The 26,603-nt window shown below is 44.1% G+C and overlaps 1 protein-coding gene across 7 annotated transcripts; it reads right to left on the reverse strand.

Moving 5' to 3' along the window:
* Positions 1-1,900: 1,900 nt before the first annotated feature.
* On the reverse strand, positions 1,901-26,292 carry LOC123053035 (proteasome subunit beta type-5). Of its 7 annotated transcripts, none has more exons than XR_006425324.1 (6): positions 25,833-26,289; positions 21,460-21,558; positions 21,267-21,369; positions 2,570-2,702; positions 2,238-2,311; positions 1,901-2,061 (listed from the first exon to the last, which is right to left on the reverse strand). XR_006425324.1 is itself a non-coding variant. In XM_044476421.1 (4 exons), coding segments are annotated over exons 1-4 (225 nt in total). In that variant the 5' UTR covers positions 25,835-26,289; the 3' UTR covers positions 2,383-2,695. The 7 variants fall into 7 exon arrangements, 2 of the variants coding, with proteins under 2 accessions (XP_044332356.1, XP_044332347.1); XR_006425323.1 differs by having other exon boundaries at positions 1,901-2,092; XR_006425321.1 differs by having other exon boundaries at positions 1,901-2,099.
* Between the last annotated feature and the right edge of the window lie 311 nt (positions 26,293-26,603).

Here is a 26,603-nt window from a genome sequence, read left to right on the forward strand (position 1 = left end):
TAAAATAAGAGAGAATAACCATAAGTATTGTGACATAATGTGAAATAACAGCCCATAATGCAATAAATATTGATATAAAAGCATGATGCAAAATGGACGTATCATTTACTACTCTTCATGAATGATGATGTTTAGTTATTTTGGTGGATGATCATGTTTGGTCTTCTTCTCATGCCAAATTTATTCCAATTGAGCAGTTTAATGCCATTTTCTCTTGTATTATGCTGATCACAAATTGGCACTTCACATTCAAAACCGGTGCTGCTTATTGTACAAAGAAACTGTTGATGATCATTAGCATTGAAAACTGGTACTGCTTATTATAGACAGAAATATGCAAGTCCTTTGGCTCTTTAAAAGGACCGTCACTTAACTTTGGCACTTAACATTGAAACTTAACTTTGCCATTTAGAACAACACATCAACAATCATCTACATTATCACTTAACTTAAATTGGCACTTTAAAAGGACTGATCAACTGACAACATCATGCAGTGATCATACATAGAACAGACAGAAACATGCCAAGTACTACTTTCCATTGCATCATGCTGAAACAAAAGAGTTCAAACACCACCATTGCATCAGGGTTCACCAAGATTCACCACAAGCATTAGAGGACAGGACACACACTAACAGCAAGGTTCACCACCACCATTACAAGACGCAAAATAACTAACAGCATAGACCTAGCAACACCAGAACATCATCTTCACTTCTTCAGCATGATCACCACCAATGCTGCAAGACCTAGCACCACCACAACACCAACCAACATCTTCATGAGCATCACCAGCTCTCTCCCAAGCATCATAAGTGCAACAGCTTGCTGCCTGGTCATCAGATTGTTACTGTCATTCTTCTTCAAAACCTTCTTAACATTGCTGACAAACCCATTCATATAGAACAGTTCTTGTGCTTTCAAAAGTTCCTCCCTGCGTTCCTCCGTCGCACCAATAGCATCCACCGTCACATCACCAACGAGATACTGCTTCTCAACTAGGTGCTCAACATACTCCCAACTCCCACCGCTAGAAATCACAAGTGACCTATCCCAAACCAGAGACGAATGTGGTGCTTCAATCTTTGGATCTAGAACATAAGCCAAATCACATCAACAATGTAAAACGAACAACATAACTTACCCCATGCTTCTGGCACTTGTAAAACACCCATCCATCGTGCTTCTCTGTTGTGGAGACATACATGCGCACCTTCTCCTTGCAGGTCGGGCAGCGGGCCAATGGCAGCGCCAGTGCATGGCGACGAACAGCAGAGGAGGAGCTAGCGGCAGACATGAGCACCAGAGGGCAAGGAACTGCCCTCCTCGACAATGGCGACGAGGGAAGGCGGAGAAAAGCAACGGGAGGGAGGCGAAGCAGAGTGAGGTTAGGGATTTGACGGGGAACTGCAGGTTAGGGATTTGGGGATGGGGAATTTTGCTCTTTTACAAAAAAAACTCCATGCAAGATTGGCCGAATCAAGACGAACTACGTGGCGGTCAACAGTTGGTCAAACCCACCGTCTACCCACCGTGTACGTGCTACAATGACTATATTTTCACGTCACATCGTATTCAATGACCATATCAAGTGTATTCCGAAGTTCAGTGACCGTATCATGCTTCCATCGCAACTATAGTAACCATGAGTATATTTATCTCTATCCATTTTATCGGGGAATATGCTCACTCATATGGACATCTTGCTGAAGAAATAAAAGAGCTCGTGGAGGTTAGGGATTTTGTTAAACATAGGCTTAGAAGGGAACAAAATAGGGTTGCTGATCGGTTGGCTAGTTACAGCCGTACAGAGTACAACGGATCCATAGAGGTCCTTGCATTGAGAACTTGTGCCTCTTGATTGTAACCCTGATACATTGGAATAAAATTCCCTTTTCTCTCACAAAAAAAACATTATAAGTTCACATTTCTTCTCACGAATGCTGAATTTTGGTACTGATTCATGGCTTGGTCCATAAATGTAGTATAATAAGTTACATATTGACCTCATAACATAATTACATCCACCACACAAATACAATTCTTGGACCATCAGCACCTAAACAAGCTCCCATCAGTACCAACCATAGCTGCCAGCTTAACATGATTGTTTAAGTTAATTTGCCAAGGAAATCGATGATAAGAGCTTGCATATATACAAAGGAAACAACATATAACAACAACCAAAACTAATACATATATGGAAACGAAGAATTATACTATTTGTTTTTTTACCTGGAGTACAACCATTATCACCAGAATGGACACGAAGTGATTCCCGCTAGAAACCTTGAATATGTTCAGCTCATCTGTTTCATTGCATTGAACTCATCAAACACCTTAGAAAAGAAAGATGGCATGATATGTATACCCAACTATATTAACAACATATACTCTGATTCACATTCGATGAAACTATTAAATTCCACCGGTACATCAGGAGGTAGTTACTCCTGAACTATAAAATTCAGAATTTCAGCTCCTAGTCCTGAATAAATGGATACGGTAAACCTGTACAGAAATTGCCAAGTTATGTTCTCTATTGCCCAAACACTCGCCAAGACTACCTCATCAAAGGATCAAGGAGATACTAGTAACTAGCCAAGTTAGGAGGAATGACAGCCATATCTTGCTTTGTTTCTTCAGATCCAAACGCACGCTAAAGGCCTTTCTTCCGGATAAAAACTGGTCTGTCAAGCCCTGAAATAGTTACCCTATACGTCAGATGTAGAAATACACGTGTCACAATTGCAAGGACAAACATAACTGCTCCCCTCCTCAGTTTATCGCAAAAGATAAATTCCCTCTCTAATACATAATTAATTAATGGAGGCGGTATCCCAGAATAATCTCATACATAATGAATATGCACTTGTGATGATTTATAAAATGGATTATGTTAACCTTTGAGTCCTTCATTTTCCATGTACATGGGATTTCCCACAATTTATGCAGGGGCTAAAATATCATATCGTTGAGCACCAAAATCAGCTCTTTCAGTCCTCAGTTTCACAGGAACAATTTCATCTTATGACTGCCGTAAAATTCAGTACATACTACTAACGCAAATTTCACTCTCCAACTAAGATTTTTAATGAGGCACTCTTCGCTACTAATATTATCAAGCATAATCAAATATCTAACAATATCAGCAGGCAATCAACAAGGTGGGCCATCAACATGCATTTTTGGAACTAGAATGTGGCACACAGAAATATGATCAACAACTATGGAGTGGAAATTATGCTCTTCTATTACAAAGGGATAACAGTTAGTACTTAGTACTCCCTCCATAGTGATCTAAACACTCTTATATTTATTTACAGAGGGAGTAGCATCTAAGGCCTAATATAAATAAAGGCTTGTGTGACTGACAGGCAAACAACAACCAATTAAAACAATATTTTTCTGCAAAACCTAAATATTGTACATAGATTATGCACAATTAAAAATACATAGGTTATATTGCCGGAAGTAAAAGGAATGCACCTTTAGTTTGAAATGCAATATCTGAAAAGCCTACCTTACAGGGAGATTCAAAAGAATTATCATGGAACCTTGATTTAAATCTTTTCAACTTGCTGATTGTTGGACTATCAAGGAGAAGAGGGTTAACTCCTCTTGGTTTGTGGGTTGAGTCGACCAAAAATTCAGCAAATATTGATAGTCGTTCTCATTGCACGGAAATAAATCCATCTAGAAACTGCTAGGAGCCAAGCATTGCTCCAGACAACATGAAACACAGAACAAAAGTTAAATTACTCATGTCATCAGATAGATAATCACAATAATTTTACTTGTGACATTGGGGTAGAGGTGGGACGCAAATCCTCACAATGGCAAAGTGTTGATATGGCACTAGCTAAGCTTGTAATTACTGTTGCTCCCCAAAAGCTCGAGACATTGCCGTTCAAATAAATCCAAGTTGAATTCTGTGAAGTTGGCTAATGGCAACTAAACAAGAAAATTACGTGATGCACTGTAGCTGGACTTCTGGAGTGAGCAGAGATTTGGGAGCATTACTGAAGAATATACGTGATTCTAAAGAATGCACACGCAATGAAAAAGGGCTGAGAAAAACTTTGTCCTTGCCAGAATCCGTACCAGCCTCAAGGGGACGCAGGACTTCCACTAGTAGGAAGATGCGATGCCCCACGGCCCGAATCCTCTGCAATCGATGTCACACGCTGATGCCCACCCCCGAATCAACCGAGAGCAGAAGCACAACAGTAGGGATGCTGTAATGTGTCACGGCAAAGCCAAGGCCCCAATTACTCCGCGACTGAAGCCAAGCGCCGACGAGGACACCCAACGCAAAACCACCCGCTCGGGGCCGAAACCGACCACCCCTTGCCTCCGACCTCGATGCTGCTGGTAGTGGAGCCCGCGCTTCCCAGAAACTGCGGGGAGGCTAGCTCGCAATACCCACAACCAAAATTTCTTTTCCTTGCTACAACAACAACAAAGCCTTTAGTCCCAAACAAGTTGGGGTAGGCTAGAGGTGAAACCCACAAGATCTCGCAAACAATTCAAGGCTCTGGCACATGGATAGCAAGCTTCCACGCACCCCTGTCCATAGCTTGTTATTTGGTGATACTCCAACCCTTCAGGTCTCTCTTAACGGACTCCTCCCATGTCAAATTCGGTCTACCCCGACCTCTCTTGACATTCTCCTCACGATGGCCCCCGATGTCATAACTCCCAGGGCATCTGGGAGCTTGACTGGCTTCACTTTCCCTCCGTTGCCACCACCGCCGGTCTCTCCACCTCTGTTACCTTGTCTACCAGCTCTTTTCAGCAGTGGGATCATCGCCTTGGTTACTTGTGTTACTCTCGTCTCTCATCCTTAGTTCGGCGTGGTCTTCTTGAAACACGTGAGGCCTTAATGCTGCACTGACTCGAACCTTTGCCCTCTGTGTTCGCCTTAGGCACCCCCTTGGTGATTGTCAACCGTATGTGGTCCTTTGCTGATGCAAATCACTTTGCTTTCCTCCAAAAGCTGAGTTGCGCTCCTCGCAACCTGGTCCTTGGGTCGTTACCGGTGACTCCAACTTGATCTAGCACGCGAGGGGCGGGTAAGAATAATGCTAACCTAGAAAGAAGATAGATGGGCAAATTTAACCGTTTCCTTGATGACCTTGAGCTTCGTGAGATCAACCTCATCAGGCGGCGCTACAGTTCGAGCAATGAGCGACGGTCACCAACGTTGGTGTGATACGTCTCCAATGTATCTATAATTTTTGATTGCTCCATGCTATATTATCTACTGTTTTGGACTATATTGGGCTTTATTTTCCACTTTTATATTATTTTTGGGACTAACCTATTAACCGGAGGCCCAGCCCAGAATTGCTGTTTTTTGCATATTTCAGTGTTTCGAAGAAACGGAATATCAAACGGAGTCCAAACGGAATAAAATCTTCGGGAACGTGATTTTCTCACCGAACGTGATCCAGGAGACTTGGACCCTACTGCAAGGAAGCAAAGAGGTGCTCACGAGGGTAGGGGCGCCCCCCTAGGGCGCGCCCCCCTGCCTCGTGGGCCCCTCGATGCTCCACCGACGTACTCCTTCCTCCTATATATACCCACGTACCCTCAAACGATCAGAACAGGAGCGAAAACCTAATTCCACCGCCGCAACTTTCTGTATCCACGAGATCCCATCTTGGGGCCTGTTCCGGAGCTCCGCCGGAGAGGGCCGTCATCATGAAGGGCTTCTACATCATCATAGCCTCTCCGATGAAGTGTGAGTAGTTTACCTCAGACCTTCGGGTCCATAGTTAGTAGCTAGATGGCTTCTTCTCTCTTTTTGGATCTCAATACAATGTTCTCCCCCTCTCTTGTGGAGATCTATTCGATGTAATGGTCTTCTTTTGCGGTGTGTTTGTTGAGACCGATGAATTGTGGGTTTATGATCAAGTCTATCTATGAACAATATTTGAATCTTTTCTGAATTCTTTTATGTATGATTGGTTATCTTTACAAGTCTCTTCGAATTATCCGTTTGGTTTGGCCAACTAGATTGGTAGTTCTTGCCATAGGAGAAGTGCTTAGCTTTGGGTTCGATCTTGCGGTGTTCTTTCCTAGTGACAGAAGGGGCAGCAAGACACTTATTGTATCGTTGCCATCGAGGATAACAAGATGTTGTTAATTTAGTAAGCAAACACTTGCAAGCAAAGGATATGCATATAGATGTTGCTATTGAGAAAGTGAAAGGGTTGATTATTTTTTTCAAAGGGTATAGAGAAAGTGGCTAGTTAGAAGCATTGGGGATAGCCAAAAAAATTGCACTTGATATGGTTATTAGTACAACATTTCATGAAAGACAAGAAATTAAAAGAAAGAGACATTTTGATGAGAACCCAGATGACAAAAATGTTGCCACACAGTCTACAAGAGGTCATTTAGAAACGGTTATTTTACAACTATTGTTGATCAAGCAATTATGTCACTTACAAGCAGATTTGAACAATATGAGGTTAGCAGAAAATTTTCGTTTCTTATTTACTTCCAAATCATTGCAGTCATTGGATGATGAGAGCTTGAAATCTTGTGATAATCTTGAGGCGGCCCTTAAAAAAGATAGCAAATCTGACATTGATGCTAATGAACTGCAGTGGAGTTGAGGTTACTTAAAGATTCCATTCCAAAGGATGATATGGGGCTAGTTGAAATTCTAAAGTTTTTAAAGTGACATGATTGTTTTCCCAATGCAGGTATTGCATACATAGTTCTTTTGACCATTCATGTGACTGTTGCATCAGCAGAAAGAAGCTTTTCAAAATTAAAGCTATTGAAGTCCTATGTGTACTACAATGACACAACAAAGGGTTGCTGATTTGGCCACAATAGCACTTGAGAGTGAAGTGAAGTGTTGGAGAACATTGATTATGAGGATATAATTGAAGATTTTATTTCAAAGAACACTAAAAGAATGTTGTTATTCAAGTAAAGACTATGCAACCAAGCTTTGAATAGGTATGATTCTTGAATATCCTTGCTATGTAGGACATTATGATATATACACTACACCTATTTAATTCTCTATTGCTGGATTGAGTTTCCCACAGGGACTCTAATTTTGCCGGCATGACCCTGATTTCTCCCATAGTGAGGTCTTATCTATATATAAGCATTCTGTTGCCATGGTTCACACTCAGTTCTCCAAGCCTATTCGCGTGTTCTATGTTGACTCTGCTGGAGAATATATATAGATGATTTATCTTGACACACATTGATATGTTTTATTTCTCCCCGTAGTGAGGTCTTATCTAGATATGTCTTTTGCTGCCATAGTTCACACTCTGTTCTCTACGCCTATTCATGTGTTTTATGCTAACTTTGCTCGAGAATATATCTCCAAGTTGTTACGTGTAGTCCTTACTGAGCAAGGTAATCTTGCACAGGCCTCTTGTCCTAGTGCACATGCTCAGAATGGCGATGGCGTGGCTGAGTGCAAGCATAGTCACCTTCTTGAGACGGCTCGTCCGTTGATAGTCACTACCTCTCTTCCGCCGCACTTTTGGGTCGAGTCTGTCTCCACTTCCATCTATCACATCAATCTTCAGCAATCCACAACTCTGAAGGGGTGGCACTCCTTTCAAGCGCCTATTTGATTGTTTCCAGATTATTCGGCACTTCAATTGTCTGGTTATGTTTGCTATGTCCTTGCCCCACATGAATGCATCAAACTGACTGCTCAGTCTGTAGAGTGTCTCTTCTTAGGATACAACGATGAGCACATGGGATATCGTTGTTGAGATCATGTTGGTCCTCAGATGCCTATTTCTGGGGATATGACTTTTGATGAATCTCTTCCTTCTACCTTTGTCCATCTTCCTCGACCTTTCCGGTTTGGCAAAAAAACAAAAAGATAGAGAAAAACAGATAAAATATGAAACTGAAAAACCGGTTGGAACAATCCGCAATCCGCGACTGCTTCTAGAAAATTGAGTGATTCTTCGTCTCGTGATGCTTCTTCGTCGACCTCTTCCACTGGGCCCCTGAATACGCTAGAGATTACAAGATGTTAGTGTCTGGTAGCTGCTTCTTTTGGTTCTCCATCGACAGGTTTTCAAGGTTTTCATACAACTTATGATTCTTCCAATTTGTCCTCCAATCCACCACCAGATTCTCCTATTCATGTTCTTACTGCCGATGTTGTGGATTCTTCTGATGAGCCATCTCCCTCGACTATTATCTTCTTTTGTTGGCAACACACTTCCTCCAACTCACCCTACTTATGGCTTTCCAGTTCGCCCGCTTCTGCCTATTGACCGCTAAGGTTACCGTGCAGCTCTTCCTGAGACGACTTCTTACCGTGAGGTCGTTCATATCAAATGGCTGCATGTGATGGCATCGAAGATTGATGCTCTTGCCCGCATCGGCATGTGGAATCTCATTTCCCTTCCTCCTCGTGCTTGTCTCATCACTTGTAAGTGGGTCTACAAGGTTAAGACTGATAATACTCTTGAGTGTTACAAAGCTCGCTTAGTAGTGAGAACATGGTCATGACTACGATGAGACATTTGCTCCTATATATATGGCCCACACGGCCACTCTTCGCACACTTCTCAATATGGCTTCTATTCGCCGCTAGTCTGTCTCTTAGCTTGATGTCAAGAATGCCTACAAGTAGCCACCACCTGGGTTCTCTTCCTGATGGCATGGTTTGTCGTCTTCGTCACTGTCTATATGGCCCTAAGCAAACCACTCGTGCCTGGTTTGAGCGCTTCGTCTCAGTGGTGATTGCGACTGGTTTTTGGCGAGTGCTCATGATCCTGCACTTTCAGTCCACCATTCAACTCATGGTCAAACACTTCGTCCACATGGCAATCACGACGACTCTTAAGTACATTGCCTTCGTGACGGCTCGTCATAGTGAATTTCGTATGTCTGATCTTGATCCTCTTAGCTACTTCCTTGAGATTGTTCATTATTGCCAAAGAGAAGTATATCCAGGATCTTGCTCGTGCTGCGCTTACTAATGAGTGCACTGTTGAGACTCCTATATAGAGTCAACGTCCACCTTTGTTCCCACCTTCGCTCCATGTCAATCTTGATGGGCATCCTTTGCCTTGTTGTGGGTTGCTATGAGCACTGTCTCAATCTTACATCACGTGTTCCCTTGTTGCGCGACACCATAGCCACACAGTCGAGCACCACCAATGGTGAGCAAGAGCTCGAATAGTTGACACGTACCTAGATTATGCACGGGACAAGCCGAGGACAAGGCGCTACCTAAAGCCAGGACCAAGGGCACATTGTAGGAGAACCTTGGGTGCTTAATCAAGTGCGTGGCACACAACCCGCAAATGGGAGAAGAACACCAAGCCGAATCGACAGGGTCCGGAGAGTGCATAGGCACGTGGGATGCTGGATCAAGTCCCTTTGCTGCTATCGCCGCCGATCTCAGACTCTGTTGCCTTGCCTACCAGCTATTTTCAGCACTAGCATCATCGTCTTGGGTCACCTGTGTCCATCTTCCTCGACCTTTTCAATGGAGGAAATCTCTTTTTTTTTTAAATCCAACACTCCTATCAATCCCTTATCCATTCCTTGTACTGCTCCTGCTTCTCCGATAATTGCAGATCTAATGCCATCATCTCCTATGATTTCCTCACGTCGCTTATCACGGGATTCTACACCTTCATCAGTTGTGGCTTCCTTGTCTCCATCACCTGAGTTTATCCTGATGATTTTTGCTCGTATTCTTCCATCTTTTCCTCACTTCTATATATATAGTCCGCGTGTTGTGAATGTGTCTACCAATGTGCCACTTCCCCTCCTAGCCTACTTATGGCTTGCTTCCTCGCCCGCTTCCGCCTGTTAACCGCCTTGGTCTTCCAAGCGTTTGCGCTGATGTTCTTGAGCTGACTTCTTATCATAATGTTATTCATACCAAATGGCACCTTGCGATGGCAGAGGAGATTGTTGCTCTTGAGCGCATCGACACGTGGGATATTGAAGCAGCATAAAGGTTGTGGAGGAGCAAATCCACCTTGCTACTACAATGTGTACAACACAAGTGTTGAAGAAACATCTTCAACGTGTTGTGCTAGATATCGCTCCAGGCGAATGTAGGCCGATAGGGCAGCAAGAGTTCAGTCCAGAACTCCTAGGGCACAAGATCTACTCCAAGATCTTAGATAAGAACAACAAGTTCTATTACAGGTAGTGGGTACATAGTCTGGTACAAAGTAGAGGTGAGGACCTCTATTTATAGGGCTTTGGGAAGCCTTCACATACTTCTACTTATAGCTGGAATACTCTAGAAAACATTATGTAAGTTTCATCATTCTACTCATAGCTACTCACAACTAGAAGACTCTAGAAAACAGTAGGTAGGGTGAAAAAGAAAATAAAAGAAATACTACACTAGAGTGGAAGCATCTAGAAATAGTCAAACAAATCTGGCATACGATTTTTTTCCTCAACTAATGTTCCTCATCATTCTCCCCTGGTTGTTTGGAACTCGCCCTCGAGTTATCTTCATAGAGTGCTTCCTCTGGATGGTAGAGAGTCAAGTCTGCAACATTGAAAGTGTTGGATATGGCCATGTCGCTTGAAAGGTCTATCACATAAGCATCGTCCTTTGCTGATAATTACACTCACAACTCAAAAGTCTTGTTGAAATCAGGTAGCACCAAGACAGGAGCTTGTGATAGTTTTTGTTTAATCTCATTGAAACTGGACGGGACTTGCCTGCTCCCCGCGCGTGTGCCCATCCGTGTTGCCGCATATGTGGCTTGATTTGGTTGGAACAAAATAAGACCCGGCCCCACCCCCTTAAAATCAGGGGGAGATGATTAGATTAGAAGGAAAAAAGGAAAAAAAGACAGCCGTAGGATGAAGTGGGAGCACGGATGGGAGCATGGGAAGGGAGCAGGCAAGCCAGATCCATTGAAACTAGCTTCAGCTGCTTCTGTCCATTGGAACTTTCCTTTCTTCAAACACTCGGTAATTGGTGCCATGATAGTGCGGAAATTCTTCACAAATCGCCTATAAAAGGTTGCAAAGCCACGAAAACTTCTTACCTCAGAAATGGTCTTCGGAGTTGGCTATTCTCGGATTTGCTTCAACCTTAGAATCATCAACATGAATGCCGTCACATGTTATGACGAATCCTAGGAGAAGAAGTTGTGTTTGCAGGAAAACACATTTCTTCAAGTTGACGCAGAGCTCATTTTCCCTTAGTACTTCTAGCACCTTCCGAATGTGATCAAAGTGTTCATCCTCATCCTTGCTATAGATCAAGATGTCATCGAAATAGACCACAACAAAGTGGGATAAGAAGGGTCGAAGGACTTGATTCATTAAGTGCATAAAGGTACTTGGTGCATTTGAGAGTCCAAATGGCATGACTAGCCATTCAAACAACCCTTCCTTTGTCTTGAAGGCGGTTTTCCATTCATCCCCAGGTCTTATATGGATTCGATGATATCCACTTCTTAAATCTAGCTTTGTGAACAATCTTGCTCCACTAAGCTGATCCAACATATCATCCAGATGGGGACAGCAAGAACTAGTATGGGTCAACGAGGCTTTGATGCCACCCGAAGCAGCACAAAGATTGTGGAGGAGCAACTCCACCTTGCTGGTACAATATGTACAACACAAGTGTCGAAGGAACAACTTCAATGTGTTGTGCTAGATATCGCTCTAGAGGCGAATGTAGGCCGATAGGGCAGCAAGAGTTCAGTCCAGAGCTCTTAGGGCGCAAGATCTACTCCAAGATTTTAGATAAGAACAACAAGTTCTATTACAGGTAGTGGGTACATAGTCTGGTACAAAGTAGAGGTGAAGACCTCTATTTATAGGGCTTCAGGAAGCCTTCACATACTTCTACTTATAGCTGGAATACTCTAGAAAACATTATGTAAGTTTCACCATTCGAGTGGAAGCATCTAGAAGTACTCAAACAAATCTGACATACGATTTTTTTCCTCATCAGATATTGTTTCTCTTCCTCCTCGTGTTCGTCCCATCACGTGGTGGGAATGTTATGACTCACTTTGACTTTTTATATGTTCCTTCTTTTGCTCATGTTCCTCGACTTTACTACACTCATGGTCTACGTGTTGTGGATTCTTCTGATAAGCCATCTCCCTCGACTATTATATCTTCTTTCATTGGAAACGCACCGCCTCCGGCTTAGCCTACTTATGCTTTTCGAGCTCGTCCGCTTCTGCCTATTGACCGCTATGGTTACTGCTCAGCTCTTCACGAGACAACTTCTTGCCGTGAGGTTGTTCATCCCAAATGGCTGCATGTGATGGCATCGAAGATTGATGCTCTTGCCTGCATCGGCACGTGGAATCTAATTTCCCTTCCTCCTCGTTCTCGTCTCATCACTTGTATGAGGGTCTACAAGGCTAAGACTGATGATCTCTTGAGCATGACAAAGCTTGTTTAGTGGTGAGAACATGGTCATGACTACGAAGAGACATTTACTCCTATATATATGGCCCATATGACCACTCTTCACACACTTCTCAATGTGGCTTCTATTCGTCGCTAGTCTGTCTCTCAGCTTGATGTCAAGAATGCCTACAACTAGCCACCACCTCGGTTCTCTTCCTAATCGCATGGTTTGTCGTCTTCGTCACTGTCTATATGGCCCAAAGCAAACCCCTCGTGCCTGGTTTGAGCGCTTCGTCTCAGTGGTGATTGTGGCTAGTTTTTGGCGAGTGCTCATTATCCTACACTTTCGGTCCACCATTCAACTCATGATTGAACATTTCTTCTACATGTCGATGATCACTGGCAACGACTCTTAAGTAAATTGCCTTGGTGAAGGCTCGTCATAGTGAATTTCTTATGTCCGCACGGTTGAGACTCCTATGGAGTCAACGTCAACCTTTGTGACCACCGCTCCCTGCCTGGATGGGCATCCTTTGCCTTGCTGCGGGTTGCTATGAGCACTGTTTCAATGCCACATCCCATGTTCCTTTTTTGTGTGACACCATCATCGCAGACTCGAGCACCACCAATGGTGAGTAGAAGCTCGGACAGTCGACGCATACCTGGATTATGCACGGGACGAGCCGAGGACAACCCACAAATAGGAAAAGAACACCCAGCCAGATCGGCGGGGTACGAAGAAGCAAGTGCGATGACGGATCAAGTCCCTCTACTACCAGTGCCGCCAGTCCCTGCCTCTGTTGCCTTGTCTACCAGATATTTTCAAGCGTGGCATCATCGCCTTGCGTCACTTGTGATCTCTCATCCTTAGTTCGACGTGATCTTCTTGGCGAGTGCTCATTATACAACACTTTCGGTCCACCATTCAACTCGTGGTCGAACACTTCTTCTACATGTCGATCATCACTAGCAACGACTCTAAGTACATTGCCTTGGTGAAGGCTCGTGGTCGAACACTTCTACATGTCGATCATCACTGGCACCAGGATCATCACTAGCAACGTCCACCTTTGTGACCACCTTCGCTCCCTACCAGTCTTGATGGGCATCCTTTGCCTTTCTATGAGTTGCTACAAGCACTGTCTCAATCCCACATCCTGTGTTCCCTTTATGTGTGACACCATAACCACACGCTCGAGCACCATCAATGGGGAGCAGGAGCTCGGACAGTCGACGCGTACCTGGATTATGCACGAGACGAGCCGAGGACATGCGCTACCAAAAGTCAAGGCCAAGGGCGCACAGTAGGAGAACCCGGGGTGCTTAATCAAGCACGTGGCACACAACCTGCAAACAGGAAAGGAACACCTAGCCAGATCGGCGGGGTACGAAGAGTGCACAGGAAAGTGGGACGCCGGATCAAGTCCCTCTATTGCCAGTGCCGCCAGTCTCTGCCTCTGTTGCCTTGTCTACTAGATATTTTCAAGAGTGGCATCACCACCTTGGGTCACTTGTGATCTCTCATCCTTAGTTTGACGTGATCTTCTTGGATCCATCTCCGAGGATATCTCTAATACGTGGTCCAGTTACCTTATCTCTCATCCTTGTTCACTCTGATCTCGAGGGATCTAATAAGTGAAGCATCTAGAAGTAGTCAAACAAATCTGACATATGATTTTTTTCCTCGTCAGATATTGTTTCTCTTCCTCCTCGTGTTCATCCCATCACTTGGTGGGAATGTTATGACTCACTTTGACTTTTTATATGTTCCTTATTTTGCTCATGTTCCTCGACTTTACTACACTCATGGTCCGCGTGTTGTGGATTCTTCTGATAAGCCATCTCCCTCGACTATTATATGTTCTTTCGTTGGAAACACACCGCCTCCAGCTTAACTTACTTATGCTTTTCGAGCTCGTCCGCTTCTGCCTATTGACCGCTATGGTTACTACTCAGCTCTTCCCGAGACAACTTCTTGCCGTGAGGCTACTCATCCCAAATGGTTGCATGTGATGGCATCGAAGATTGATGCTCTTGCCCGCATCGGCACGTGGAATCTCATTTCCCTTCCTCCTCGTTCTCGTCTCATCACTTGTAAGTGGGTCTACAAGGCTAAGACTTATGATACTCTTGAGCATAACAAAGCTTGTTTAGTGGTGAGAACATGATCATGACTACGAAGAGACATTTACTCCTATATATATGGCCCATATGACCACTCTTCGCACACTTCTCAATGTGGCTTCTATTCGCCGCTAGTCTGTCTCTCAGCTTGATGTCAAGAATGCCTACAACTAGACACCACCTCGGTTCTCTTCCTAATGGCATGGTTTGTCGTCATCGTCGTTGTCTATATGGCCCGAAGCAAACCCCTCGTGCCTGGTTTGAGCGCTTCGTCTCAGTGGTGATTGCGGCTAGTTTTTGGCGAGTGCTCATTATCCAGCACTTTCGGTCCACCAGGCAACTCGTGATTGAACACTTCTTCTACATGTGGATCATTCAACCCGTGATCTTCTTGCCTTGGTGAAGGCTCGTGGTCGAACACTTCTACATGTCGATCATCACTGGCACTAGGATCATCACTAGCAACGTCCACCTGTGACCACCTTCGCTCCCTACCAGTCTTGATGGGCATCCTTTGCTTTTCTACGGGTTGCTACAAGCACTGTCTCAATCCCACATCTTGTGTTCCCTTTATGTGTGACACAATAACCGCACGCTCGAGCACCACCAATGGGGAGCAGGAGCTCGGATAATCGACGCGTACCTGGATTATGCACGAGACGAGCCGAGGACAGGCGCTACCAAAAGTCAAGGCCAAGGGCGCACAGTAGGAGAACCCAGGGTGCTTAATCAAGCACGTGGCACACAACCCGCAAACAGGAAAGGAACACCTAGCCAGATCGGTGGGGTACGAAGAGTGCACAGGCAAGTGGGATCCCGGATCAAGTCCCTCTATTGCCAGTGCCGCCAGTCTCTACCTCTGTTGCCTTGTCTACCAGATATTTTCAAGAGTGGCATCATCACCTTGGGTCACTTGTGACCTCTCATCCTTAGTTTGACGTGATTTTCTTGGATCCATCTCCGATGATGTCTCTAATACGTGGTCCAGTTACCTTATCTCTCATCCTTGTTCACTCTGATCTCGAGGGATCTTCTCCCTTTGCCTCCGCTAGTGGCTTCTCTCAACACACCTGGATATATACTTTATTTCTTCTCGTACTGAGGTCTTATCTATAAGTCTTTTGCTGCCATGGTTCACACTCAATTCTCTACGCCTATTCATGTGTTCTATGGTGACTCTGGTGGAGAGTATATCTCCAAGCTGTAGCATGGAATCCTTGCTGAGCAGACTTTGGTTCTCTTATCCTAGTGCTCATGCTCAAAATGGCGTGGCTGAGCGCAAGCATCGTCACCTTCTTGAGACGGCTCCTCCATTGATGGTCACCGCCTCTCTTTCACCACACTTTTGGGCCGAGTTTGTCTCCACTTACATCTATCTCATCAACCCCTTCAGCAAAGCAATCCATTGCTCTGTTGGGTGGCGCTCCTTTCGACCGTCTATTTGATTCTTTCTTGATTATTCAACACTTCAATTGTTTGGTTGTGTTTGTTATGTCCTTGCCCACGTGAACGCACTAAACTGACTGCTCAGTCCGTTGAGTGCGTCTTCTTAGGATACAACGATGAGCATAAGGGATCATGTTGGGCGTCGGATGCCTATTTCTCGGGATATGACTTTTGATGAGTCTCATCCCTTCTACCCGCGTCCATCTTCCTCGACCTTTTCAATGGAGGAAATCTCTTTTTTTAATCCAATACTCCTGTCACTCCCTTATCCATTCATTGTACTACTCCTGCTTCTCTCATAATTGCAGATCCAATGTCATCATCTCCTATGATTTCCTCACCTCGCTTATCAGTTTTGGCTTCCTTGTCTCCATCACCTCAATTTATCCCGATGATTTCTACTCGTATTCTTCCATCTTTTCCTCACTTCTATATACATCGTCCGCGTGTTGTGAATGTGTCTACTGATGGGCCACTTCCCCTCTCGGCCTACTTATGGCTTGCTTCCTCATCCGCTTCCGCCTGTTAACCGCCTTGGTCTTCCAAGCATTGGCGCTGGTGTTCTTGAGCCAACTTCTTATAGTGATGTTATTCATACCAAATGGCATCTTGCGATGGCAGAGAAGATTGTTGATCTTGAGCGCATCGGCACATGCGATATTGTTTCTCTTCCTCCTCGTGTTCGTCCCATCACTTGGTGGGAATGTTAAGACTCACTTTGACTTTTTATATGTTCCTTCTTTTGCTCATGTTCCTCGACTTTACTACACTCATGGTCCGCATGTTGTGGATTCTTCTGATAAGCCATCTCCCTCGACTATTATATCTTCTTTCCTTGGAAACGCACAGCCTACAGCTTAGCCTACTTATGCTTTTCGAGCTCGCCCGCTTCTGCCTATTGACCGCTATGGTTACTGCTCAGCTCTTCCCGAGACAACTTCTTGCCGTGAGGCTGTTCATCCCAAATGGCTGCATGTGATGGCATCGAAGATTGATGCTCCTGCCCGCATCGGCACGTGGAATCTCATTTCCCTTCCTCCTCGTTCTCGTCTCATCACTTGTAAGTAGGTCTACAAGGCTAAGACTGATGATACTCTTGAGCATAACAAAGCTTGTTTAGTGGTGAGAACATGGTCATGACTACGAAGAGACATTTACTCCTATATATATGGACCACATGACCACTTTTCGCACATTTCTCAATGTGGCTTCTATTCGCCGCTAGTCTGTCTCTCAGTTTGATGTCAAGAATGCCTACAACTAGCCACCACCTCGGTTCTCTTCCTAATGGCATGGTTTGTCATCTTCGTCGCTGTCTATATGGCTCTAATCAAACCCCTCATGCCTGCTTTGAGCGCTTCGTCTCGGTGGTGATTGCGGCCAGTTTTTGGCGAGTGCTCATTATCCTACACTTTCGGTCCACCATTCAACTCGTGGTCGAACACTTCTTCTACATGTCGATCATCACTGGCAACGATTCTAAGTACATTGCCTTGTTGAAGGCTCGTGGTAGAACACTTCTACATGTCGATCATCACTGGCACCAGGATCGTCACTAGCAACGTCCACCTTTGTGACCACCTTCGCTCCCTACCAGTCTTGATGGGCATCCTTTGCCTTTCTGCGGGTTGCTACAAGCACTGTCTCAATCCCACATCCTGTGTTCCCTTTATGTGTGACACCATAACCGCACGCTCAAGCACCACCAATGGTGAGCAGGAGCTCAGACGGTCGACGCGTACCTGGATTATGCACGAGACGAGCCGAGAACAGGCGCTACCAAAAGTCAAGGCCAAGGGCGCACAGTAGGAGAACCCAGGGTGCTTAATCAAGCACGTGGCACACAACCCGCAAATAGGAAAGGAACACCTAGCCAGATCGGCGGGGTACGAAGAGTGCACAGGCAAGTGGGACGCCGGATCAAGTCCCTCTACTGCCAATGCTGCCAGTCTCTGCCTCTATTGCCCTGTTTACCATATATTTTCAAGAGTGGCATCATCACCTTAGGTCACTTGTGATCTCTCATCCTTAGTTCAACACGATCTTCTTGGATCCGTCTCCGATGATGTCTCTATTACATGGTCCAGTTACCTTATACTCATGGCGAGACAATGTCTCAGCATCCTTTAGACTTTGTTACTCTGATCTCGAGGGATCATCTCCCTTTGCCTCCGCTATTGACTTCTCTCAACACACATGGACATACTTTATTTCTTCTCGTAGTGAGGTCTTATCTATAAGCCTTTTGCTTCCATGGTTCACATTCAATTCTCTACGCCTATTCATGTGTTCTATGGTAACTCTAGTGGAGAGTATCTCCAAGATGTTGTGTGGAATCCTTGCTGCGCAGACTTTGGTTCTCTTATTTTGGTACTCATGCTCAAAATGACGTGGCTGAGCGCAAGCATTGTCACCATCTTGAGACGGCTCCTCCATTGATGGTCACCACCTCTCTTTCAGCGCACTTTTGGGCCGAGTCTGTCTCCACTTCCATCTATCTCAACAACCTTCAGCAACCCACTGCTCTGCAGGATGACGCTCCTTTCGATCGTCTATTTGATCGGTTATTCGGCGCTTCAATTTTTTGGTTGTGTTTGCTATCTCCTTCTTGCCCCTCGAGAACGCACCAAACTGACTTCTCAGTCTGTTGAGTGTGTCTTATTAGGATACAACGATGAGCATAAGGAATATCATTGTTGGGATCATGTTGGTCGTCGGATGCCTATTTCTTAGGATATGACCCGCATCCATCTTATTTAGCCTTTTAAGTGGAGTATATCTCTTCCCACAATTTTCCTGACACTCCTACCACTCCTATTGAGCCCTGATCCAGTAGTTGTACTGCTTATGCTTCTCTGATTATTGTAGAACCAACGTCATCATCTCCTATGATTTCCTCACCTCGCTTATCACATGATTCTACACCTTCATCACCGGTGGCTTCCTTGTCTCCATCACCTCAGTTTATCCCCGATGATTCCAGCTCGTATCCTTCCATTTTTTCCTAACTTCTATATAGGTCGTCTGCATGTTGTCGATGCGTCTACTGATGTGCCAACTTAAGTCTCAACCTACTTATGGCTTGCGTCCTCGTCCGCTTCGGCTTGTTGACCGCCTTGGTCTTCCAAGCGTTGGCGCTGCTGTTCTTGAGCCGACTTCTTGTTGTGATGTTGTTCATACCAAATGGCACCTTGTGATGACACAGGAGGTTGCTGCTCTTGAGTGCATCGACACGTGGGATATTGTTTCTGTTCCTCCTCGTGATCGTCCCATCACTTGGTGGGACTACAAGGTTAGGACTCACTCTGATGGTTCTCTTAGCATTAGAAAAACTTGTCTTGTGGGTCATGGCTTTCAGCACGAGCATGGTCCTGATTACGATGAGACTTTTGCTCCTGCAAAACCGTATGCTGGGCTTTAAGCAAGCCTCTCGCGCCTGGTTTGAGCGTTTTGCCTCTATGGTGGATGTTGCTGGTTTTCAGCGAGTGCTCAAGATCCGACGTTGTTTGCCCTCCTTTCTGCTCCTGGTAGGACTCTTTTTCATGTTGATGACATGATCATCACCGACGCAAACCGTGAGCATATTGCCTTTGTGAAGGCATGTTATGCAGTTTCTTATGTCTTATCTTGGCTTTCTCTGCTACTCTCTTGGGATTGAGGTCCCTTCTTAGGGCAGCCCCAGTGCATGTAGCTCCCGCTTGCGCAGGGTCTGGGGAAGGGTCCGACCACTTTGGGTCTATTGTACGCAGCCTTTCCCTACATTTCTGCAAGAGGCTGTTTCCAGGACTTGAACCCGTGACCTCATGGTCACAAGGCAGCAGCTTTACCACTGCGCAAAGGCTCCCCTTCGGATTGAGGTCCCTTCTTGCTCAAAAATAATAATCCAGGATCTTACTCGTGCTAATGAGCGCACTATTGAGACTCCCATGGAACTCAATGTTCACCTCCCTACTTCTGATGTTGATCCATTGTCTAATCCGGCGCTTTATCAACATTTTGTTGGGAGTCTTGTCTATCCGCCTGACACTCACCCGGAAGAAGAAACAAACTACAGTCCCCCCGTTCGAGTGCACCTCTTCCCGCGGCGCCGTCGCTCCACTTTCCTACTCTACCCTCCACTATATGTGCTACTGATGTTGATCCATTGTCTAATCTGATGCTTTATCGACATTTTGGTGGGAGTCTTGTCTATCTACCTAACACTCGCCCGGAAGAAGAAACAGACTGCAGTGCCCTCGTTCGAGTTCACCTCTTCCCGCGGCGCCGTCGCTCCACTTTCCTACTCTACCCTCCACTATATGCTCTGTGGCATTGTCGTCGTGGCCAGGATGGTGGCCAAATCACTAGCGTCGATGCCTCTCACATGATGTTTGCTAGAGCCTTCATCCTCTCAAGTGGCATGAATGGTCGAATGGGACAATGCCACCATGGATGTTGGCATTCCCTCTGTTGGATCGTGAAGTGTTTGGGAGTGAGACTAAAAGAAATACGGGAAAGGAGATGATGCCTAGCGTATTAGCGGAATGAGACCTAAACAGAATTGTTGAGATGAGTTATAGGCCCGCTACCAAAATGGTTGGTGTATTCTTCTCCAAAGTGGGACACGCGTTTGATGCAAACACGACCGACTGGGATATAATCATACTCTATCAAGCCCAAATGATAATCTTCTTTTCTTACCCTGCTTCCAAATAATAATGACCCAAACACTAAACATAGCATTGACCATAATTCTTTATACATCACACCATATCCTTAGAATCTACTAACATCCAAGGCAAATTTGAAAAAAAGAGTTTGTGAATTAAATAAATGTTCACAAATTCAAAAAATATGTTTGCTAATTCAAAAAATGTTTGCCAATTTCAGAAATGTAGCGTTGACCATAATTATTTATACATCACACCATATTTTAGAATCTACTAACATGAAAGCCGATACAAAAAGAATAAATCTACGCATGTAATTTACATGTACCATTATAATTATACCGTTTTAGAAACTCTAGGTAGGTTTGTCTAGATGTCTAGACCCATGTCTATACTGTACAACACCTTCTATACTCTACAACAATGTACGTTTGATGTGGGTTAATTTATCACCATCATCTCGATGGTAATCTCTATTCCCAACCTAGGGGTGTGCATTACACGACGGGGAAAAAATCTCTGAACTTCGCCAATAAGTAACTCAAATAAACAGTTATGTAGGTGATTTCGAAAGAAAGATATAAATGGCAAGGTGTTTAACAAACCTGCATGCATGTTGTATCGTGCTTATTGAGTGAACAAAACAAATATCAGGATAGAAACTAAGAAACAGAATGCATACCACCAGGAACACAGCCACCACTAGCTCTGTCACAGAATAGTGTGTGATAAAAGCCCGCCATGCTAACTCAGCAGCTTCCTCAACTGATATGTTGGATTTGTAACTGAAATGTAAAGCACAAACATAAGGGATGCAACTTCAAGATAATATGAACTCTGAGCAAAGCAACATATAGATGTATAGAAAAACATACCCCTCATCCAAGATACCATAAGCATACAAAGAACTACAGAACCGGCTGATTCCCTTGAGCCTTGCACCCTTGCTATCAACATAGTACCAAGACCAGACCCTAGAAAAAGAGCGGAATTGTTAGGCATAGACCTAAGTACTGCTTAATGACACTAAAATTTGTCAAAAGGCCACTCGTAGTTACATCAAATCCAAAAATCATTGTACCGATTGGAAGTACCATCCCACGGTATGAAAATAAAGGATATTAGCCAACGGTCTTTAAAGAAACAGCAATAGAAATCCTTCGCTTGTTGATGAGCTGATGGAGCTCATCAAGCTCATGAACCTCACGAACCTCTGAAGGAAGAAACTATTGTTATTCCTACTGTCTTTACTATTAAAGGGGAGTGCGGTTGTGATGGTAGGTTGTGGTACGTCGATTCACATGTTCGTGTGTCGCTTCCTCGCCTCCTCTCTCAAACAAATACTCGTTGATGAGTGGACCCGCGAGCTCTCTTCCCTGGCTCATCGACTCGCTAGCCCCAATCTGATTTCTTCTGCCTCTCTTGTTAAGAGCGAGCGCGGCCACAACTAGGGTTACTATCGCGTCCAGCCGTTACCGCCTCACACCGCTGCCCAGGTTGCTATCTGACACACCAACCAAGAACTGCAGTGTCGAACACGAGCCTAGGTCGCCCTCGTTTGTAGATGCAAGATGTAGCTCGCCATCTTCTATGTCACATACGACCTTCATCTCTACCTGCTTTCTAGCGTATTGGACAGAGGCACCGTGGGTTCAAGAGAGGTTCTTGGAGTTCTCATGGTCCCTGCTTGGGCGGCCGCCGAAAGGGTGAGAGTCGATTTGTTAAGGCTTCCCTGGTATTTGTCTTCAATACCAATGTATTATTTTCTCATCAGTAAGCTTTTGTCTCGCTCACTATTTGTTTCTTGCACTATATGGCCAGATCTAGCATCTTCATTTATCCATGATTTTTCTTTTAAGTCCACCGACTAAACATACAAGAGCTTGGCAATTCTTTCTGGCTGCAGCTAAAACTTTATATTAAAATGAACTTTAGTTTTGTTGGTTTCTTGTTCATAGAACCGGCAGCAAGACATAGAGAAAATTCCTTATTTGACACTGTCTTAAAATATGGTTCCTTATTTGACACTGGAAAAGTTTTTCTTCCCGATTTGACACTAGTCCTAAATTTTATTCCCTATGCGACACTTCCGTCCATTTTGAGCCTAAATGACACCTGAAAAGATGATTTTGCCCCTCATGCGGTATGTGTGTGCGCGCGTGTGTGCTGTTGTGTGTGTGGGTGCACGCGCACATGTGTGCTGCTGCTGCATGTGTGTGTGCATGTGTGTCGTTGCGTCTGTGTTTGCTACTACGTGTGTACGTGTGCGCGTGTGTGTGTGCTGTTGCGTGCCTATGTGCTGCCTGCGTGTGTGTGTATGTGTGTGTGTGTTGCGTGCGTGTGTGTTGCTGCATGTGTGTGCGCGTGCATGTGTGTGCGTGTGTGTGTGTGCACGTGCGCGTACGTGTTGTTGCGTGTGTGTGCGCGTGCGTGTGTGTTGGTGCATGTGTATGTGTTGCTGCGTGTGTGCTTCTGCCCTCGCACTGGTGCTGTGTGTGTGCGCTATTGCCCCCCACACACATACCACATGAGGGGCAAAAGAGTCTTTTCAGGTGTCATTTAGGCTCAAAATGAACGGAAATGTCATATAGGGAAGAAAATTTAGAAATTGTGTCAAATAGGGAAGAATTTTTTTTCCCAGTGTCAAATAAGGAAGCAGATTTTAAGATAGTGTCAAATAAGGAATTCTCTCCAAGAAATAAGGCTAGATTAGCCACGGCAACATCAGCCAAGTTTATGAGCATGTACCTGGACCCTCCTGTATGGCAGTTGATCCACCTTACATGAAGATTAAAGTCATCTACATCAATATATTAATTTTGCTCCTGGTATGCATCTCTTGGAGAAATCTTAGGGCAAATATTTTCTTATTTTTGCTTTCTTTAGAAATCTTGCAGAAATTTAGTGTAGGCACCTTCAGTTCTATAACATAGTTGAATGTAAAAATTACTACAATAAGCATTGTATCACAACAGTGGGCTAATTCTGTAAAGAAATGCAATGATGTAATGTTTCTTGGTTAAACTTCAGTTATATATTATACTTAGTAATGCAAATTCAAGAATTAAGTTTGCAGGCATGTCGTCATTGTAGGCCTGATAGATATTTTGCTTTTCTGTATTTACGTGCATTATTAGAGTTACTTATATTGTTTCGATATTTCGTTAGTAGAAGACTGGATTGTGTCTACAACCAATGCGCATCAATGCGATCCAAAAATAGGCAATTCGAGGTGGATTTCACTTGTGGTAGAGAGAAGCCACACAGTTCAGATAGCAATGCGGGACTTTATGGTCACAGATAGATTGTCGTGGAATAACTCAATTGATGGGATGTAGGATTCACATCGGTGCAGATTGCCGAGTACCATGCAAATGAAATGTTGGTTGCAAAATTTATGATCTGCCTCTTTGTCGAGGTAAAATTGATAAGAGTTATAAACTCGAGAAATATTTTTCCATCGATCTTTTAGTCTAGCAAGTAAATATTTTTTCCGTCATTCTTTTAGCTCGATGTAAACAATATAATTGTTTGTGCAGACACAAGTATGCTACCTTCCGTTTCATAAACACATGTCCTAATACCAAATATGCAGCAAAAAAACTAGCTCGATGTAAACAATATAATTTGTGCAGCCACAAGTATGCTACCTTCCATTTCGTAAATAGATGTCCTACTACGAAACATGCAGTAAAAAAGATGTAAGTTTGACTACTATAATATGAAAGATGGTTCACATTTGTAAGATAAATGTTATTTTTGATTTATCATGTTCTGGGTTTATCATGACTTGTAAATTACAGAACTATTTCTGACCAAGAGACTGAGAGAGAGATATGTGAAACTCATTATTTAGCTCATTTAAATATCACAAAATTATTTTAGGAGAGACCATCTAGCGTACTCAATTGTGGCATTGGCCGTGCTATTATTTTATGAGTTTATTTTGATGTCTACTTATTTATTTTAAAATTAAAATCAATATTATGGGTAGCAGCACATTCACTGGTGATGCAAGAACATTCCAGCTTGCCTGAAGAACAAAAGGTTCCATTATTTTGTGAGTCTATACAATTGTTTGCTTGCATTGTATAATAAACTTCATGTGAATTTGCATCACTTGCACCCTAATCCTTATCGGATATATACCTATACTAACTGCCAACCCCAAGAAAATTCACACGCTATTTATTATATAAAAAGATCTGAATCATGATTATTTTTTGTCCATACAATATAGTCAGAGTGTAATAAACTGTACATAGACCCTACATTATTAATATATGCAGATGAAGAATACAAGACTTGCACTCAGTCCTGCTTGGTTCCTTTCGTTTGTGCCACATCCATTGGAAGTGAGTTTTTAGCTGTCTTTCTTTGTGATAAAATGTGAAAGATTCAAATCCCAATGTTGATATCTTCTTTCCAGAATGATGTTTTGCTGGTGTTTTTCACCTATTGTCTCACATGTTAAATATCTAGAGCATACTTAGATTTGCTATTTCTGTATTTTGTTTTTGTAGACTTAGTACAAGGAGTAAGGACACAGAGAAATGATATTTGAAAGGTGCAGGTTGAAATATAATTGACAAAAAACATATAAGGAAAAAGGTCTTACTAGAGATAGTCATTTATGATGTCAAATTCCCTCCCCTCACGATTCTTGGCTTGTTGCCTTAGGCTGATGACCCACCTAATAAAAATAACTAATAATTTGAATTACAACACATAATGTGAGTTTTATCTCTCCGTCAAGACATGTATCCTTCAATAGTGTACTAGACCTTATGTAGAGAAAGAAAGATAGAGATGACTAGTTCTTGTTAATTTTGTCAGAGAGATGGAGAGACAAACATGGAAAGATGGGAGGCACACAAATGGGGGAGATGGAACATCAGGGGGACTTCGGTGCTGCTTCTTGATCAGCTCGGTGCGTGAGGAGGTAAGAAACAGGGACATAGAGGACAATTGGGCTTAAAATTTATAGAAACTCGAAGATTGACAGCTGGAAGCCATGCTGCTTTATGTTCCCATCGAATTTTGTGTGCGCAATTCGGTCGGGCATTACGTCAAACATGTGGGAGGCATAACATACATGTATTATGGTTCACTACTCATACACAGCAACTCCAGCCGCATGCAACAATCAAGAAATTTAGAGCAATGGCATGCAGTAATCAGAATATTTAGAGCAAAAGAGGGAATCAAGTCATGACCAAGAAAACAGAGCAATGATGATGAAACTTACATTTCGCCGTGGCTTCGTGCTTGGAGATGAGGCGTGCAAAGAAACGTAGAGAGGAGAAACGCTGGACGTCGCTGAGCTGATGCAATTGTTTCCCACAGGGCTCAGTTTGTCCATCGCTCTTGTATGAGGAGCCGGAAGATAGCGGCGTAGTGCCCCCGCAGCCTGCGCTAGGAGAGAACACGGAAGAGCACAGAGCCGTGGACGTCGAGGGGAGGCGGCAGACCGGACGCACGACTCAATTGCGGATCTGCGGAAGGGCGGCGCCCCGGCCCACACCGTCGAAGCCGGCGGGCAGCGAGAGCGCACCGTGAACGCAGCTTGTCCCGTGAGGAGGACTGCAGGCCGACAACCTGTCGTGGCGCCGCCGGCCGCCACGATCCGATCTGATCTGAGATTTCGATCGAGGGACTCGAGTCCTTTCTGTAGGTGGTGCTGGAATTTAGTCTATTTTGCGCAGCCCAATAACTATTTCAGAAATTCTTAATAAATCTTAGAGGCTCACTTAGCCCATTTATACAAGCCAAGGGATAGTACTAAAGTTTAGACTCACATTGCTAGTTTAGTGGGAGTTGGATCTCCTTATAAGGGAGGTTTTTTCCCCACTTGTACGAGCATGAAAACAAAAGGGATATCCATGCGCGCTCCTCCTCCGCCGTCCGCCTCGCTACGCCTCGACGCGGGTTGCGGGAATGAGCCGAGCCGATATCTATATTTTTGCCACGCACTACGGGTATACGAAAGGTCATGTGGGAGTTGAAACGTTTTCTGTAG

The sequence above is a fragment of the Triticum aestivum genome, chromosome 1A (genome assembly GCF_018294505.1).
Source record: "Triticum aestivum cultivar Chinese Spring chromosome 1A, IWGSC CS RefSeq v2.1, whole genome shotgun sequence".
Classification (NCBI taxonomy): Eukaryota; Viridiplantae; Streptophyta; class Magnoliopsida; order Poales; family Poaceae; genus Triticum; species Triticum aestivum.

Coding starts and splice junctions, on each gene's coding strand:
- LOC123053035 (XM_044476412.1), bottom strand. Junction 21,370..21,459: donor TATGGTATCTTGGATGAGGG/GTATGTTTTTCT, acceptor TTTACATTTCAG/TTACAAATCCAACATATCAG. Junction 2,703..21,266: donor TGGTGGCTGTGTTCCTGGTG/GTATGCATTCTG, acceptor TAACTATTTCAG/GGCTTGACAGACCAGTTTTT.